The sequence below is a fragment of the Rhamphochromis longiceps genome, linkage group LG4 (genome assembly GCF_057381845.1).
Source record: "Rhamphochromis longiceps isolate RC_006_pf linkage group LG4, R_longiceps_female_GT1.1, whole genome shotgun sequence".
NCBI lineage: Eukaryota > Metazoa > Chordata > Actinopteri > Cichliformes > Cichlidae > Rhamphochromis > Rhamphochromis longiceps.
The window spans coordinates 16,944,824-16,962,883 of record NC_140560.1 but is presented as its reverse complement, the minus strand read 5'-3'; the positions used below and the strand labels follow the sequence as shown (position 1 = coordinate 16,962,883).

Here is an 18,060-nt window from a genome sequence, read left to right as displayed (position 1 = left end):
GAAGATTTGACTATTTTATAATGGGAACAACTCACAAATGTGGCACCATTTAAGGGGCAATAAACAGGCTTGCAAACAATATAAGATTTATTGCAGAGCATTGTTACAACAAAGAAATAATGGAGCAAACACAAATTTACTTACTTTTTATGCCAAAGTTTGTAAAGAACCACTTATGGAGATGATAAATAAATCAGGTTTGTTCTTAAAGCCACAGGGAGGCACTAGAGATGGATCAAAGAGTCACGAGCTACTCAGTGTAAACTAATCCCTGGTGATTAAAAAAAGGACTGATCTGTCTCTCGCTACCATCAATAATATAAAATGACACCGATACAAGATGTGTGACCTACAGAATATGCCTAAGTGAGTACTTTAATTCTTCCTTTTTATTAGTTTCCCACCAAAACAGACAATCAAAAGCTACTTTTACCTTTGGCTGTTTTATGAATTTGGCCCTCACACTTTTGTGTTGTCTCAGCACTTTGAACAGAAACTTTCTCAGGCTGTGTTTTGTCTGGATTTGACCACAAAGAAGAAATAAGCTTGATGAGAAAATCAGAAGCGAGATAAGATGAAACACCACAGCACAAACAAAAGTCTTACTGGCATACTGTATTTTAATGAAATATCAGGTTAAAATAAAAAACACTTTAATGAAAGAAGCAGACATTAAAAAAAAAAAAAAATCACCATAAATATGCTACATTACCCAAATCACACTCTGCTCTAGCACAATCTAGGAAATCTAAGGGCTGCTTTAGTGTTAGGTCACAAACATATGAAGGATCCGCATTAAGAGTGAAGATATCCCGAATGTGCAGTGGAAAATCTAAATGTGAATCAACTCCAGATCAATGCTTCTCAACACTATCCAGCTTAAGACTTATGAGCAAACACTGCACTCATACACATTCCCACCCAAACGCACACTAAAAGGTAGACCTTCAAGCGGAAGACTTACCTCAGATTATGAATTACAAGATGTTTGTGGGCTTTTTAGGCAAAATATGAACAAGTTTTACTAATCTTAAAAACATTAACTCATAAAAAAAAAGCCCATCCCGCTTCTCTAAGCGTTCCCATACCCTCACATCAAAAAAGAAGGGATCTCTGGATTAAACAAGCCTAAATAATTCACTCAGTTTGGGTCATTTACATCTAAATATGCACCTTAAAGTCAAAAGGAAAACCCAAATACCTGCATCCAGTGTTTAAGATCAGATAATTTGACTTGCACCGGCCTGCCCACCACGGGGCGAGGCCGTTTCAGTGGTTTAATCGCTAATAGGCGTGCTCAAAATGTAACACCAACTGGTGCCCCGTGTGACTACATCTCCAAGTTCTCACGCGCAAACCCCGCACTCATTCAATCCATGTCCTCCTGCACAACTAGCACTTAGGACAGCATTATCAGCAAATGTGTTGTCGTGCTTGCTGGAAAAAAAAGGAAACAAAACACGAAGAACAGATAAAGATATGGCATCACATGCTATTCTTGGCAAAGCTGTATGAAGTGAAAGTGTGGCACAGCGATGGCTCGAACGTGGGATGAAGAAGCTACACTGGAACCGTTTTCGCAACTTGTGAAAAAGTCATGACGAAAGACGAAGACTTCCCTCTCAGTCCCAACCGTTGTCCTTTATCATGTGGGACAGCTCGATGATGTACTTCCCCTCCTTGTACTTCTGACTCAGTTCAAAGGCCTGTTCCTGCAGGAGGAAGGTGAAAGGAGTTGTTAGAAAGAGAGAAAAAGTTAGATGACAGATGAAAGAAAGCTGTAGCTGACATGATGTCTGGTTAGTGGACAACTAATCTGACATCTTGCTACTTCTTAGAGTGACTTTTAGCAAAGCCCAACCCCAAGTGAAAACACTGCACAAACAAACAGTAAGAGTTTGTCAATCAGAGTGAAGCCACACCCCGAAACATACCCCACTTTGCCGTTTACTCCTAATGGAGATAATAATTCACTAAATGAACAGCATGTTGTCTTAATGAAGGCTTTAAAACAGCGACAGAGACCATAAAGTCATCAGGGAAAAGTTTACAGAAGTAATAAATCAAGAGAGAAAACGGGTCATTTTCTCATGTATTTCTTTACAATTTTTGCAGTTCATGCATTAATGCAGACAGTGACATTCACATAACAATCACTGGAAAGTCCAGATGTTCTTGATTACATCATTTCTTTGTTGTTTTTGTGCACATTCTGCGTCTTACAAAAATGTCCCAATTGATTTGTGCGATATGTATAAAATTCGTCATGGCACCAGAAAAGTGTGTGTGGACGTCTCAGTGAATTAAAAAACAAAAAGCCTTTAAGTGATTTAAAGATGAATAATCCTGCACTGTATTTGCTGGAGGACATATACGTACATATTTCCAGCCCAACGTGGTGTGACAGTTTTCGCAGTAGATGTCGGCCACAGCATGAAGTCCCGTGAGCAGCAGTCTCTCCTCAGCAGGGCCGCAGCCGACATTGACCCTGAAGACAAAAGCATGGACACACTGTGATTAAACTGTTCTCTTCAGTAATCACTCAAGGACAGCCTCTCCTGCACAGCTACAACCTCCTTTAGGAGAAAATGTTAATGAAACCCTACTATTCAAAAAGGGCTGCACCTGAACAAATTAAGATTTAAACTGAGTGGAGCTAGTAGGTTAATATTTAAGACGCAAACAGTGTGTACTCCTGACCCACTAACCCCGGAAGAACGTGAGCTCACACACCTTCAAAATCCAAACTAGAGCAAATCAAGTTGTCCGTTCAGTGTGGTTTGATCAAACAAGCGCGATACTAGAAATGTGTTTTCACCGAGAAATAGACTTTTTATAAAACGATTTGCGTGAAAAAATAACATTTTTGCACAAAGTGGCTTTAAAGTTGTTGTGAATACAAGTGAGATGTGAAAAACAACAACAGTTCCCTCTTCTGTCTACAGGAGAAGTGAGACTGGAAACCGAAAACAGGAAAAACCTGCTTTTTAATAGTTGATACTTACACAGAGTTGAAGAGGTAGGCTCGGCCCTGGCTGCCTTGGAAAGACTAGGAGACAGGGAGGAAAAATATAAATTAGAGACAGACTGCAAACCCAACTCTGATATGTCTCAGATGCAACTTTCTAAAATAACCATGAAGCAAATGTGCATGGCATCTGACATGATTATCAACAAAAAAGACAAGCGGCATACAGACCTTGGAGATAAGATCGTCATGATTGGCCAGATGGGCGCGACAGTGCACACAGCTGTAACGGCGGTGGCAGGAGTCCAGATACGCCTGGAACGTCTTGGCTTTTGTCAGCTTCACCATGTCTGAGCAGGACCAAAAACAGAGAGAGACGAGGTTTTTTTTATTATTGTTTGTATGATGGGTTAGCGATCTTGGCACACAGTTCTTCCATCTGACTAACCATAAACAGGATGATTTCTTTCTCATTTGAATTAACCTTAGCCCCATCACAAGACTATAAAGCTTCACCCTAACGCAATGTGACACAAAGGTTATTAAAGTTAAGCCAAACTAAAAACCAAAAGCAGGACGTTCCTTCCATCTTCTGTCAGACTGTGTGCAATAGTCTATATTCCATCTTGCTGTTAACCACTGCACTATGCAATGTCCCATGCCATATATATTTCTATATGCACAGTGCACATTTTTCTCTATTGTTGTAGAGTATTATTAATAAAGGTTATGTTATAATGCTGAATCTACTTATTTTGTTCCTGTTCTATTCATTTTGCTGCTATAATAATGTAATGTGAATTTTTCAGTTGGGGGTAAAAGTCTATCTTATAAAAAGCCCATTGTCAACACAACCAGCCTGATGAGGTGTTTTGTATTAAGACTTAGGATGCCTACATGACTTTCAACTGCCTTCACAAAGTGCTACTACTGTAATCTCTTCAACCAGGCCCCTGATAAGTAGCCCCAGTATTATAATAACTACAAAGAAAACTAAACTAAAATTGAGCACTGTCAAACTGCAATGAGGCTGGACCCAGAGAAAATCTGTTAATCACCTGATCAGATGTGGTCCAGAAAAATCTATGACCAAAGTCCTACTATTACAGTTTTTTGCAGTCGCTAACAAGCGTTTGTCCAAACAGTTGTCACATTTGCAAAACTCTAAACACAATTAGCACAGCATCGGTCTGTTGTGGCCATACCATTCACACATTTCATGTCGTGTTCACCCAATATGCAGTCAGTGAACACATTTCCACGATGCTTACATTTTCTTAACAGTCAAGCTATACCTCCCAACAAAATTATGGACTGTTTTTGTAGTATCTACGAATGTTAACAAACAACATCCCACAATAGCAAAAACAATATTCCAAACCTTAGATACAGTATAAAAACCTCTGCTTCTGCAATGATATCAGTACAAAAACAATATCAATATCAAAAATATATCTCAGCTGATAATAAACAAACAATTGAATAATTGACACACAGCTGATTTATGTTGGGTAAATTGGGCCAACCACAGCTTCTTCCATTCTGGCTTAGACTCAGTGGGGTTTATAAGGCAAGACCTTGAGGAGTGATGTTTTTGGAAACAAAAAAAAGACAAATACTGTAATTTCTGGTCGAGGAAGAGTAAGAGCAAGGGGCCCAGGGAGAAGAGCAGGCCCAAGGAGAGGGCAAGGTAGAGGTGTAAGAATGCGTGGTGGTGGCATTCCAAGGGCTGCAAGAACAGTAGTCAGTGATGAAATTCGTGCCACTATCATTGACCATGTAATCAACCATGGTCTTTCACTAAGAGAGGCTGGTGAAAGAGTGCAGCCCAATTTGAGGCGGTCAACGGTTGCCTCCATTATACGCATCTTTCAACAAACCAACAGGTAAGTATTGCATTTTACATGGATTGTTTCTATTCTCACTTGACATGTCAATATGGTCATACAGTAATGCATATGTTGAATTTTTTGTCTTTCTAAAGAATGCAACGTCTTCCACCCTCTGGGGGAAGAGGAAAGCTCCTCAGTAATGATCAGGAGCTTGCCATTGTAGAAATGGTTACTGCAAATAATGCAATAAAACTGCGTGAAATTCAAACTAGAATTGTGGCGGACCATGAGATATTTGACAATATCGATAGAATCAGCCTCACAACCATTACGCGGACATTGTCCAAACACAGAGTGCGGATGAAGCAGCTCTACACTGTTCCCTTTGAGAGGAACAGTGAGAGGGTCAAGGAGCTACGACGACAATATGTCCAGGTATAGTGTATATTCAATCCAATGTCCAGTTCTATAAGCTTTGCACTTTGCAAGTAGGTAACCTACACAATACTAGGTTACAGTACAGTATGGTATACAGTAATAACATGACTTACATAAACTTTGTTTCAGAGAGTTATGGAATTGGAGGCCAACCAGGCCCCTCATGAATTCATATACATCGATGAGGCAGGATTCAATCTGGCCAAAAGGCGTCGACGTGGACGAAATGTAATTGGAAAAAGGGCCACAGTTGATGTGCCAGGACAGAGAGGGGCAAACATTACCATGTGTGCAGCAATTGCAAATGCAGGATTACTCCTTCACAGATGTCAGGTTGGACCCTATAATACAGAGCGCTTGCTTGCCTTTCTCAATGATCTCCACCAGCGCCTGGTTCCAGAGCAGGGTCAGGAGGGTGAAAACATGAGGACCTTTGTAATTACCTGGGACAATGTGGCTTTCCATCACTCGCAAGCAATAACAACATGGTTTGAAGTCCACCCAAGACTGGTAAGTCTCTTCCGTCCACCCTATTCACCTTTCCTCAACCCCATAGAGGAGTTTTTTTCTGCATGGAGGTGGAAGGTTTATGACCATCAGCCACATGACCAGATGTCCCTCCTTGAAGCCATGGATGCTGGCTCCAGGGACATCACAATTGACGATTGCCAAGGGTGGATCCGACATACCAGGCGGTTTTATCCCAGGTGCATCGACTTGGATAACATCAGATGTGATGTTGATGAAAACATGTGGCCTAACCCTGAAGATCGCAGAGATTAGATGCAAATTTTTTGCCTTTTTTTAGCCCCCCTCCCCCCTTTTTATCTTGGCTTTTTGCTGTTGTTTTTTTTTGTTCAGAATGCTCTTGTGTGTTTCATGGATATTTTGTTCACTGTAAGCAATACTGTAAAACTTTCTCTGTCCTATCATACCGTGTTTCTACTGTACCTCCTGTAGTAAACAGTAGAGAAACAAAAACTTGTTTGCTTTTTACTGGAATGCTTTTGAATGTGAACATTACTGTACATGTGGACATACAGTTACCAACCAAGACATTTCTGGTGTCAAAATGGTGGATTGCATGTTTCGCATGCAAATACCTGTAAAACTGAAACATAAAAGTCTATGCAGTTTTTGTAATGTCAATAATAGCCAGTATTTTGAAACAAGGTGTACTTTGATTGACTGCATGTACCTTGTGAGGTGAAAACAAGTGTTATTCTTTGACAGACTAATTTCATTTTGAGTCAGATTTATAGTGTTTTTGTACAGTTAGTGTGTGCAGAGAAAGATGTGTTCTATTTTGAAATGAAGAGTTAATATATATTTAACAAAATGTATTTTTGAGAAGAAAATTATCCATTTGGCCAATTGTGTTTTGTAGGTGTGAGTCTGTGTTAAGAGTTTAGAAAAAGTATCTGAAGTATGGGTAGGCGCTTGTTAGCGATTGAAAAAAACTGTATACACCAAGTGAAAATTGAAAGTCAGCACTATAAAGGTGTGACTTACTCCCTCAAGCCTTTGCATTAGTATTTAACAATTTGGAGTTTGTAACTAACAGTTTGAGCTATCTAACATCAAGGTTTTAAGGTCATTCATCCTTAATGAATGAAAGCTATCTGGGTTGGACTCTTTGTCAGCTTCAATCATGCATCTTCTTTTCAATGATTAAATGTATGATGGCAGAGGGTGACTTTACAAGGTATGGATGCATTGTTAGCTGAGACTAGTCAAAAATAACAGGTTAGTTAACCAGGCAGCTTGCTTCCTGGTTTCTAATAGTTGGCACAAATAACCCTTGCTTAGATAAATGCAGCAGTTAACCCAAATTCAAGGACTGTACAGGCACTGTCAGTCTACCAGTCAACGTAAACGGACTGATGGTGCATCTGCCAGCTGCAGGAGTATATCGGGCCACTAGCTCTGCTTTGACCTAGCTTAGTGTGTTAGCTAGCCCGCTAGCTCCGCACTGTCAACACACAACAGCAGCGGCAGCAGCGCAGATGCGCATTGCAGGACATTTCTCGGTGTCCGTCCACTCACCTAAAAACACCGAAGCTCCCCACAGTCTAGACAGCGGACAGGTGTGGCCGGCAGCTGAAAAACTTCAGGTAAAAGGCAGAAAAACGGTCAGTTTGGTGAGAAACGATCGACCACGCGTTGGCGGTTCGGACACACAAAAAAGGACAGACAGCTCTGGCTGTTGAAGCGGAGCCCGTTTACCCGCGTCTCTCTTTTGTTTTTTGAACCAGAACCAGCGCTCAAAGTTCCGAAACGACCTTCTTTAAAAGTGGAGCTGGACGCCGACAAAGCTGGCAGGCTGACAAGGAGCGAAAGCAGCGACCTCGGCGGGAGGGAAAATGCGATTTGTTTATGAAAACACGCATAGGAGGAAGTCTGGGTAGTGCAAAACAAATCCCCGCTGACCAATCAGAGCCTCCGAGTGACGTTAGAATGTGGGTCAACCAATCAGATTCCATCTCACCGGGGCCTTTTATGGCTATCGATTTGATTGCTGTTTGGTAACGTTTCATAAATGCTGAAAGTGTGTTATCATCTCCGGCCTGTCGGACTGGGATTAAAAATAATTTCAAAAACGAGCATAGTGCTTCTGTAGAGATCAGACCAATAAGAGCAAGAACAACATGCTAACCTGCTACTGTGACAGTTTCCAGGAGTTCTTGGAATATGAGCCTGAGGGAAGGGTTTTATTTGTTGTGGTTTCTTGACTGCTCCTTTGCATGTCCTTTGCCTTTCTTTTGTGTGTGTGTGTGTGTGTGTGTGTGTGTGTGTGTGTGTGTGTGTGTGTGTATTTTTATGACACACAGGCAGGCGGTCTATTACACTGATCTCTAGTTTAGTTTTGAAACGTTTGGTTATAATTCCTGCAGTTTCCTTGCTTTGTGGTACAGCAACATGTAACATTAAATGTTGATCAATGACCTAGGCCTAGGGTGAGCAGATCCCAACAAACTAAATGTAGGGCATATGTGGTATTTGTGTGGGAGAAAGTGGGACATGTCAGCAATGATGACTTAAAAATAAAAACAAACAAACAATAAACTAGGCACGTACAGGCTAATTGAACAATATTTCAAACTGTCTTGCTAAGCAAATACAGTAAAGATAAAAGGAAACTGAAGTTTGTTCTTATAGTCATGCATATGGAAAGTCTTTATGTACTTTCACTGTGATTTCTGCATTTTGGGGCCTTCAGTTTGAATCTATCCATAGATTTGCATAGCTTTCTTTTGCCACATCTGAAAAGTTCAGCAATTTTATTTAATTATAACACATATATTGTGTCACTTCACACCACATTATTCAGAATATACTGGAACTTCATTTTCTTCTTCAAGTGTGCAACTTGTTGACTTGTAGCTTTCCCTGATGATTATGGCGTTAAACTGGCTAAGCTTCTTCTCACTATAATAAAAGGCCTACCGTTCGCACTGGGTTAAAACCAGAGTTTAGAAAAGTGCAAAGTGCACAGTGTTTTAGTCCCGTGTCCCTACCATCACTTCCAACCAGCCATGGTGGATGACTGCCCCTCCTTGAGTCTGGTTCTGTTTTGAGGTTTTTTCCTGTTAAAAGGGAGTTTTTCCTTCCCACTCTCACCAAGTGCTTGCTCATACTGGGTTGCTTGATTGTTGCGGCTTTCTCTGTATTGTTGTAGGGTCTCTACCTTACATGTAAAGTTCCTTGAGGCAACTTTCGTTGTGATTTGATGCTATATAAATAAAACTGAGTTGATTTGCATGTCCTCCCGAACCAGTCAAAATATGGGAAATTGTCTCAAGTGTCTCAATACTACCAAGACATCTTATTTTATTGCTACTTTGCTCTCGGTGCCTACTGTTATTATTTTTTTGCATAAATCCAGGTATATCCCATTAACTTGATCGTTGCCAACCTACACAGAAAAATACCCTCTTTGTTTCACCAACAAACTGGTTGATTATTATCACGGCCGGGTGGCTGGACTTTGACCATAGTTGCTTGGGAAAACAAGGACACAGGTGAGGTTTACAGCATGTGTACACTCTCTACAGTCTCTTTTAGGTCAAGAAAATCGGTCAAAGAGATTCGCACTATGCTGCCTAGATTGCTCCGTAACACACTGTACTGTATTCATGTTTGTACTGCCAGTAATTACCTTGTAATCTTCTAATGGCCCAAAAGAATATAAAAGCCAAAATGCAAGTGATTTATTCATAATCATTTATTTCTCAAGCCCTATCTTAAAAGTGGCAGAAAGTAACATTAGAGACATTCAAAATAAAGTCACATTTAATCAGATATACAGTCCAGCTAGTTAAATATTCACTCGTTAGATGTGCTGCAGACCAAATCAATGCCGTGGTTTGTTTGTGGGTGGAGGCTGTAGAGACGATCCCATGACAAACAAGTCATTCCGTCAGCAGCGATTAAAGGTCAGCACCGAAGAGATTAATGATAGTTGTGTTCCCACTGCATGGCGATTATTATGTAGACCAAAGATTCTTCAACAAATGTTGCATTAGCCGTTTTTATCAGTGTCATTGTTGCCATCATGTGATGGTGTGCTTGGATTCAGTCCTGACTTCTGTTTTTGCAGAAGTAGCTGGACAGAAGAGTTGGATAGTCACTCATCACTCCAGTGGCTCCTACTTCTAATGCCGCCTCTATGTCTTCTTCTGTGTTGCAAACAAATAAATGCACCTGCAATTGCAACAGTTATCTTCAGTTAAAAACTGACATTTCACTGCTTTGTTTTTCCTTGTATGGCAGCAGAAAATCTGAAGCACCATGGGACAGTTGTTCAGGCTACAGTGTAGATAAATAACCATTACAAAATGATATTGATAATCAATGCAATGGCAACAAAAGTGTCACATTCATCTTGATTAGAATAATATGTATCCTAGGAAACAGAGAAAACAAGGGAAAAAATTTTCATGGAGCATGTTGCAAAGCTAATCTTATTAGCCGAACGAGCCGGTTAACAGGTGAGCACCGAGACTCACTGGCTATTTTGTTAGGGACACCTGTTCAGCTGCTCGTGGACACAAATATCTAATCAGCCAGTCGAATGGCTGCCTGTAGACGTGGTCAAAATGACCTGCAGAAGTTCAAACCGAGCTTCAGAGTGGGGAAGAAATGTGATTGAAATGACTTTGAAAGTGGCTGTTGGTGCCAAACGGCTGGTATGAGTCTTAAAAAAAAAAAAAAGAAAAAAGAATAAACTGCTGATCTACTGGGATTTTCCCACAGAACCATATCCAGGCTTTACAAAGGATGGTCCAAGGAAGAAAATACCCAGTGAGCTGTAGTTCTCTGGTCAGAGGAGAGTGGCCAGGCTGCTTTGCTGACAGGAAGGTAACTGTAACTCAACCATTCCTTAAAACCAAGGCATGCAGAGGAGCATTTGTGAATACAAATAAAAAATGTTGAACCTTGAAGCAGATGGGCTACAGAAGCAGAGGACCACACTGGGTGCCATTCATGTCAGCTACAACCAGGAAACTGAAGCTACAGTTCCCACAGACTCACCAAAATTTGACAACAGAAGACGTTACCTGGTCTTATGAATATTGAATTCTGCAAGATTTGCAAGATTTAGATGATGAATTTGGTATAAACATCATGAAAATGAGCCCACCTTGTATCAACGGTTTGGTCATGGTGAGGGGGATATTTTTTGGCACACTTTAGGCATTTTAGTACCAACTGACCATCAGATAAACACCACAGTCTACCCAAGTATTGTTGCTGACCATGTCCATCCCTTTATGACCAGCGTACCCATCCTTTGGTTCACTAGTTCTTTCCAGCAGGATAATACACCAAGTCACAAAGCTCAACTCATCTTAAACTGGTTTCTTTAACACGACAATGAGTTCATTGTACTTAAATAGACTCCAAGGTTAACAGATCTCAATCCAACAGAGCACCTTTGGGATGTGGTGGAACAGGTGATTCACATTACTGATGTGCAGCTGACAAATCTGCGGCAACTGTGTGATGCCATCATGTCAATATGGACCAAAATATCTGGAGAATGTTTTCAGCACCTTGTTGAATCTGTGCCATGAAGAATTAAGGCAGTTTTGAAGGCAAAAGGACACAAACCTGGTAGTCGGCACCAATTACCTACTAAAGAGTCTAGTGAGGGAATATCAGTAGGACTGATTAGGACATTCAGTGGACTGATAAGCTGTAAATCGTGTGGACATGTTACTGAATCACTGATTAAAATACTTGGATTTTAACATGCCCACAAATTCTCCCCAAAACACTAAAAAACAACATGTAGATGATATAGAAAGAAACATTTCCTGGTTGCTACTTTGGCATTATTTTAAAAAGTGTTGAAATACAACAAGGACAAAATATAAATATCACATAGCTTAAAGAGTGTTACTTTCTCCAGCTATTGAGTGGAGTCATGTCCTGACAACAGGGTTGATCTCATCACATCAGGATAGAGATGATGCATTCAGGACACTCATAGTGGTTGTGTGAGGTCAACTATTTGTCATGCTGAAGTGCTTTCTGTGTTAGATCATAACCTGTTGAGTTTGAATAGCATCATGCAGCTGACCATGCAGTGACTAGTAGGAGAAAAATCAAATCCATTGACTTTAACAGGAATTATATTTTGGGGATTCCCCGTTCATCTTTTCATGGAAGACACAAGAGCAAAGTAAAAGGTGAAGCAAAACTGTTCCAGGAAAGTTTCTGAGCACACTTGTGGTCCCTGCACTGTTTCTATCTAAATGAGAATGAGCAAACAAAACTCTGATAAGACAAAGAGCCTTTGACAAGGTAAACAAACATTTGTGATATTTTTCATATTTGCCTCTCAGTATTTAGCGTTTTATTTTACTCTGATATGTTTATATTCCACAGTTCTGGCTTTCTTTGCATTTCTTTAACTCTTCTTTCAAGCACAGTGCTGTAAACACTTAGAAATGTGATTTCGTACCTGAATTCCACGGGCAGCGAGGTGCCTAAAAAGACTCTTCCTCATAGTTATTCTGCAATGACAGCATGAAAGAAGCAAATTTAAAATAAAACACAAACTGCACACTGTGCTTAAAATGCTAGATTTAAGCTAGCAGTGTAAACAATCTTTCAGTGTAGTGAGGACTGAATGTTTTGTCGATTTTTGGCATTTATAATTTAGATTTCAAGACCAATAAATAAGTGAGTAGGAACAACTACCATAGTCCTTTTTAATACTTCTCTTACTTTTCTATCAAACACACAACGAGCTTGTTCCTCAGGAGAGCTTCATCGGGAATGAATGTCCTTCAGCGCACACAGAGACAGAGTAAGACACAGTTACACTTTTATGAAATAAAAGTATCTGAGAGAATAAAAACCAAGAGGTCGCAGAAAAAGGCTTACAACCACATGATTAAATTGTCATTGCACAGAGAAACTTTCAGTGCTCCCAGAGTTTTATAAATAAAAGTAAATCATAAATCCGAATGTGTTTAACAGAAATGTATGAACCACAGCTGAACAAGCAGAACATAAACATTCACAACTACAACCCCCCCCCCAAAGTAAACGGTCAGAATTTAAAACCAAAGGGAAAATTGCTGGTTTTTCCCCCAAATAAGGCAACACAGACCCAGAGCCTGTACCATACTTAAACCAGTCATGCTTAGCTGTTATTCACCATCATCATTCAAATTCTCATTTTGAACCAGGAAAAATGTTAATGGGCTCAGTTAGGCAGTCCAGACACAGTGAGCATAGATAGCAAGAACATGAAGCGTCACCGTCTTAACAGAAAAAGGACTGTGCATGCACATGAATGGACACAGTTTACTCAGCATGCACTGAACACACTCCTGCAGTCACACCTGTTGAAGATGCGCATTAGGTAGAACTGCAGCAAACTCTCTCCTATTGGCACAAAGGGCAGCAGCCCCGTGTAGAAGAGAAGCAGAAGCAGCAGGCCTCGGCTCATAGTGAAACTGTACGGCATGGAGCCGTTCTACGTGGAAGGAGAGAAAAGAGACACAGATATGCTGGGTGACAACACTGGTACAGAGGCGGTGTTTATGAATCATGCTGAAAACCATACTGAAAAGCTAAGGAAACCCTGTAACGCCATCATATAGCTTCATTTCATGCATTTCCTGCATGCAATTAAAATGTTATAATGAGTAAAGTGTGTTAATGCTATACAGGTAACTCATCTCCTCCAGCTGGTTAATGTACCATTTTCCAGCATTGCTTCATGATCGTGGAGTCTGCGGAAGCCCACACAGTGATCCCCTCCCTGTTGTAGCGTTTAACCAGATCAGACACCTAAAAACATAAAATCAAGTGGGAAACAAATATTAGCATTCAGGACATGATGACACGAAGGTGTAAGAGTGCAAGTGGTGCAGCAGACACAGCAATCACAGAGGCTGCTGTGCTAGACTTGGGCAGTAAACTGTGGACACTGTTTATAAGGTGGACAACATATTTAGAATTGCACAGGAAAAGCTCCCTAGCCTTGTAGTTAGAAAATCACTCATAATTTGTCCACCTTGACTGGAATTTAGACAATGTATCCACCTCAAAGAGGCCTGATTCAATCCTGAAAAGCTGAAGCTTTTTCATATATCAGGAAATTGTGGTAGAAGTTTGGTGTTGGTTTTTCGGGGCGATTAACGTGTACCCTTTTAATGAGCTCGTGGTTGTTCTCTTTGATCTCAATGCTGATCGGCATCTCAGGGAACTTCTTGAACACATCCTCCAGCAGAGCAAACTTCCTGTCCTTGCCAGTGCTGTAACGGCCTAAAGAAAAGGAGGGGTGAAAAGTAAAGTCACATTAGATGCATGAGCATATCAGAAAGAAATTAACTTGTTATGGCAGTTGACTGTGGTGCACCACACTGCTTTACTCATCTGGGATCTGTCTGCTGCTTTTATCACTCTTTTAATATAGTACCTGCGTTTCAGGTTTGCTTTTATATTAGTTTCATCTGTGTCTACACGTGTTCTGATAATCTGTGCAGTCAGCTATAGTGATGCTAAGAAACGGTGTTCCACAAGGTTTCATTGTTGGCCTCCTGCTGTTTCTAACCGATCGCGTATGATTTGGCTATGTAATTAACAAATACAGTGTGAGCTATGATTTCTTTGCAGATAATTGTATTTCTCCTTATGGCAATAACTTTTACAGTGAATTAAACAATAAATTGCAAGAAAATTGCTGGATGTAGCACATATGATACAAAGTAATATTTATTAATTTTATTTTTAATTAGAAGTTTCATAGTCTGGCAATTATTTAATGATTCAGGCTTTAAGGTTACTCCTCAGAGTCCCTCTAATTTTGCTCCCCTCTCTTGGATATGAATTCAGTATCACTAGCCAACTCTGATCCAGAGTATTAATACTGACGTCCTGCTGGAGGAAATTGGGGAAGCTCATTTTTTTTTATTCTGTCACTTTTAAACAGTAGTTGTTTGATTGTTTTGTCTATACATTTTTCAACATACAGTGTTTGATTTATCATTATGATGATGATTATTGTTATAGATGCATTTCTTCTTCAAATGTCTTTTCATTAAAAATGAACAATTAGATATAACAGGAGGAACTCACCTTCATAAAATGTTACCTCCAGTCTCTCCTTATACAAAGGCAAATCCTAAAAGTTTTAAAAACAGAGTTGAACAGAGATATAAGGTGAATTTACTATGATGTGATTAAGGTGAAAAGAATTTGTGTACGCCATCGGATATTCTTAGTATTGTTGTCCCAGCTGAGTTGGTACATGCAACAAAGCCGGATGCAAACATTCACTTGATGGTAATCTGATGCTTGAACAAACTCTTACTGAGAAATTACAGCTTTGTTTCCGAGGAAACCTCAAGAGTAATGCAAGCAGCGTGCCCTTTTTGAAGATTATGGTGAATTTAAAAGAATTAAAAGATGCCTCCATGCAGCTCTGTAAGTAATGTTGCTACAGTAAATAAGTGTGCTGTTAAATCTGGATGGAAAAACATGTAATAACATGTAAACCCCCATGTAAAGCCCCGTAGCTCACAGTAGCATTACAACCGAATCTGGCAGTCTCATGTGAGCTTAAGGAACTACCAGATTGTTTGGAAGTGAAAACTGACTTTTAAGCAGTTATTCTGCATTTTACAATAAAACTAAATTGAACTCTAGAGCAGCGGTCCCCAACCCCCGGGCCTCGGACCGGTACCGGTCTGTGAGTCGTTTGGTACTATGATTTCTTTGCAGATAATTGTATTTCTCCTTATGGCCGCGAGAGTTGAGGCTCAGATGTGAAATGTATGGTTTTCAGGGTTTTTATCGGTTTTCAGCGTTATTTTGTTATCGTTTTTATCGTTAACTCGGTTTTCCTGGGTCTTTTCACGTGTGTTATGAATAAATCTTTTTTCGGTACCGTTAGTTTTATTTTGTTTTATTATCCGCGACACCTTAAAGGCCGGTCCGTGAAAATATTGTTGGGCATAAACCGGTCCGTGGCGCAAAAAAGGTTGGAGACCGCTGCTCTAGAGTATTATACACTCACACTTGTTCAGCTTCCCATAAATGCAAATATCTAATCGGCCAATCACATGGCAGCAATTACATTTAGGTATGCGGACATGGCCAAGACATCCTGTTGAAGTTCAAACTGAGCATCAGGGTGGGGGGGATTTAAGTAGGTAAAAGTACCTTGTTAATGTCAGAAATCAGAGGAGAATAGCATAGCTGCTTCAAGATGAGGCAACAATAAGTGAAATATCCCCGTGTAACAACCAAATTATGAAGAACAGCATTTCTAAACATGTCAAAACTTGAAGCAGGTGGTCTTTAGCAGTAGAAGACCACATCAAGTACCACTTCTGTTAGCTAAGAAAAGGAAACTGAGACTAATATTGCACAAGTTCAATAAAATTGGACAATAGAAGACTGGAAAAAATGTTGTCTGGTGTGAATCTTGATGTTTTTCTGTGCCATTTGAATGTTAGGATCAGAATTATGGTGTAAATAACATGATCCCACCTTGTGCAAGTGTCAGACATTTTCTTAGCACACTTTGGGGCCAAGAAAATATCTTACCCGTGTATTGTTGCTGACATGTCCATCCCTTTATGAACTGTGTACCTATCTTTTCATAACTGATTCCAGCAGGATAGCACACCATGTCACAAAGCTCAAACATCTAGAAAACAAAAATTGAGTTCCCTGTACTCAAATGGCCTCGCTAGATCCCAATCCAATTGAGCACATTTGGGATGTGGTGGAACAGGAGGTTCATTTATATACAGGCAACAAATCTGCAGTAACTGTCTCATGTCATCATGTCAACATGAACTAAAATCCCTGAGTACTGTATCCAGCACCTTGTTGAATCTGTGCCACAAAAAATTGTATATTTGAGACGTAGTGCTCAAGATAAAACTCACATAGTCTCATGTGTAACAATGAATGTAACAAAGCTCATCTATGAAACAGAAACAGAGCAGGTGTCTCTGAAAGATTACCACTTCTTGTCTCAGTATGGCCTTGTGACCTTTGCCCCAGTCCAGCAGGATCCGGCTTCTTACCTGCAGATTGAGCGAGGAGATTGTGACATCATGGCCAGTCTGCCTCAGCAAATTCTCATCATGTGATACCACCACAAAGCCATCATGTGTCAAATGACAATCCATCTCCAGCATCTCAGTGCCCTGCTCCGCCGCACTGACAACAGAGAAAAGATACGAATAATTAAAATGATGACTCCACCGTTTGTCAGGGGTGTGTGCGTCACTTTCACATTTTTAGCAATACACCTTTTTTGGGAATGGGGAGGGTCGGGGTGTGGTGTCTAAAAAGTCTGCCATCATGTAAAAATTGATGCATTCTTCTTTCACAGCACTTCAAAGAGGGCAGTGTGGTACTTACTGTGTGAATGCCTCCATGGTGCTCTCTATCCTCTCTCCAGATGCTAAAATTCATAGAAATTATGCCAGTAGTCAGAAAATACGAAGTACTCAAAATGTCTCAGATAGAGAGCTGCTAAACTGGTCCTACTAAACATTACAGCAAATCACATCATCAGTTAGAATTGCACATTAACTTTTCAGCTTGAGCTTCGTGGTAGAACAGAAAAAAGTATCTGCACAGTAAAATAAGATTTAGATATAAAAAACAGGCCTTTTGTTCAAAGACTTCATCTTTAAAGCAGTAAGAAAAATCAGGGGCACCCCATGGGAAAGCTTCATACATAAGGCTTTAACCCACAGGACTAAAATCTGCAGCTGCTGAAAGAAATTAGCATTTAAAATGTTGGAAAGTGAAGCAAAAGCATTCTATAACATTCAATAGCATCAGTGTTTTGGGCTTCTCTCCAGTTAAATTACTGACTGACATGCAGCTGCTTTACAGATGGACTTGAGGCAGATTAAAACTCAGACCTCAGGGCACCGAGACTGCATGCCAAGCCCAGTCCGGTGAGCACTTCCACACATCATGTTCTTTGAGTCCCACACATTGACTGCAGATCCTTACCTCCTCTGTGTGCGATCTTTTTGCAGTAGAAAGCAGGGCGTTTCTTCCTGTGGAGAATCTGTGGGTTCTTTAGCAGGTAAACCGAGGTGAGGGTGTATCCTCCCAACACTGGGAGGAAAAAATATAAAAAGTTGATCATCCTTTCCTGCATGCACATTCAGCGAGTCCCTGAGAGAGTCTCTGCAAGATCTCACAGTTCAGGTTGACCAGAAGCACCAGCAAAAGAAAAAAAACTTGCTCAGCAAGACAATCTCAAAATGACAACTCGATTTCTCCCTCCACAAGTGGCCAGACCCAAAAACTTTTCTGAAGAAC

General features: G+C 40.3%; 2 protein-coding genes across 3 annotated transcripts; both read right to left on the bottom strand.

Annotated features, from left to right (window-relative positions):
- Nucleotides 1-602: 602 nt before the first annotated feature.
- On the bottom strand, nt 603-8,524 carry ypel3 (yippee-like 3). Of its 2 annotated transcripts, XM_085403539.1 has the most exons (6): nt 7,465-8,524; nt 7,285-7,346; nt 3,200-3,318; nt 3,006-3,049; nt 2,380-2,488; nt 603-1,712 (listed from the first exon to the last, which is right to left on the bottom strand). In XM_085403539.1, the coding sequence occupies exons 3-6, from the start codon at nt 3,314-3,316 to the stop codon at nt 1,623-1,625; spliced, it is 360 nt and encodes a 119-aa protein (XP_085259665.1). In that variant the 5' UTR covers nt 3,317-3,318; nt 7,285-7,346; nt 7,465-8,524; the 3' UTR covers nt 603-1,622. The 2 variants fall into 2 exon arrangements, with proteins under 2 accessions (XP_085259665.1, XP_085259663.1); XM_085403537.1 differs by having other exon boundaries at nt 7,285-8,272.
- A 920-nt stretch (nt 8,525-9,444) lies between these two features.
- On the bottom strand, nt 9,445-18,060 carry gdpd3a (glycerophosphodiester phosphodiesterase domain containing 3a). The gene is made up of 10 exons (XM_085403536.1): nt 17,746-18,060; nt 17,140-17,182; nt 16,800-16,935; nt 14,839-14,884; nt 13,907-14,025; nt 13,459-13,548; nt 13,098-13,231; nt 12,475-12,534; nt 12,209-12,260; nt 9,445-9,942 (listed from the first exon to the last, which is right to left on the bottom strand). The coding sequence occupies exons 1-10, from the start codon at nt 17,900-17,902 to the stop codon at nt 9,814-9,816; spliced, it is 966 nt and encodes a 321-aa protein (XP_085259662.1). The 5' UTR covers nt 17,903-18,060; the 3' UTR covers nt 9,445-9,813.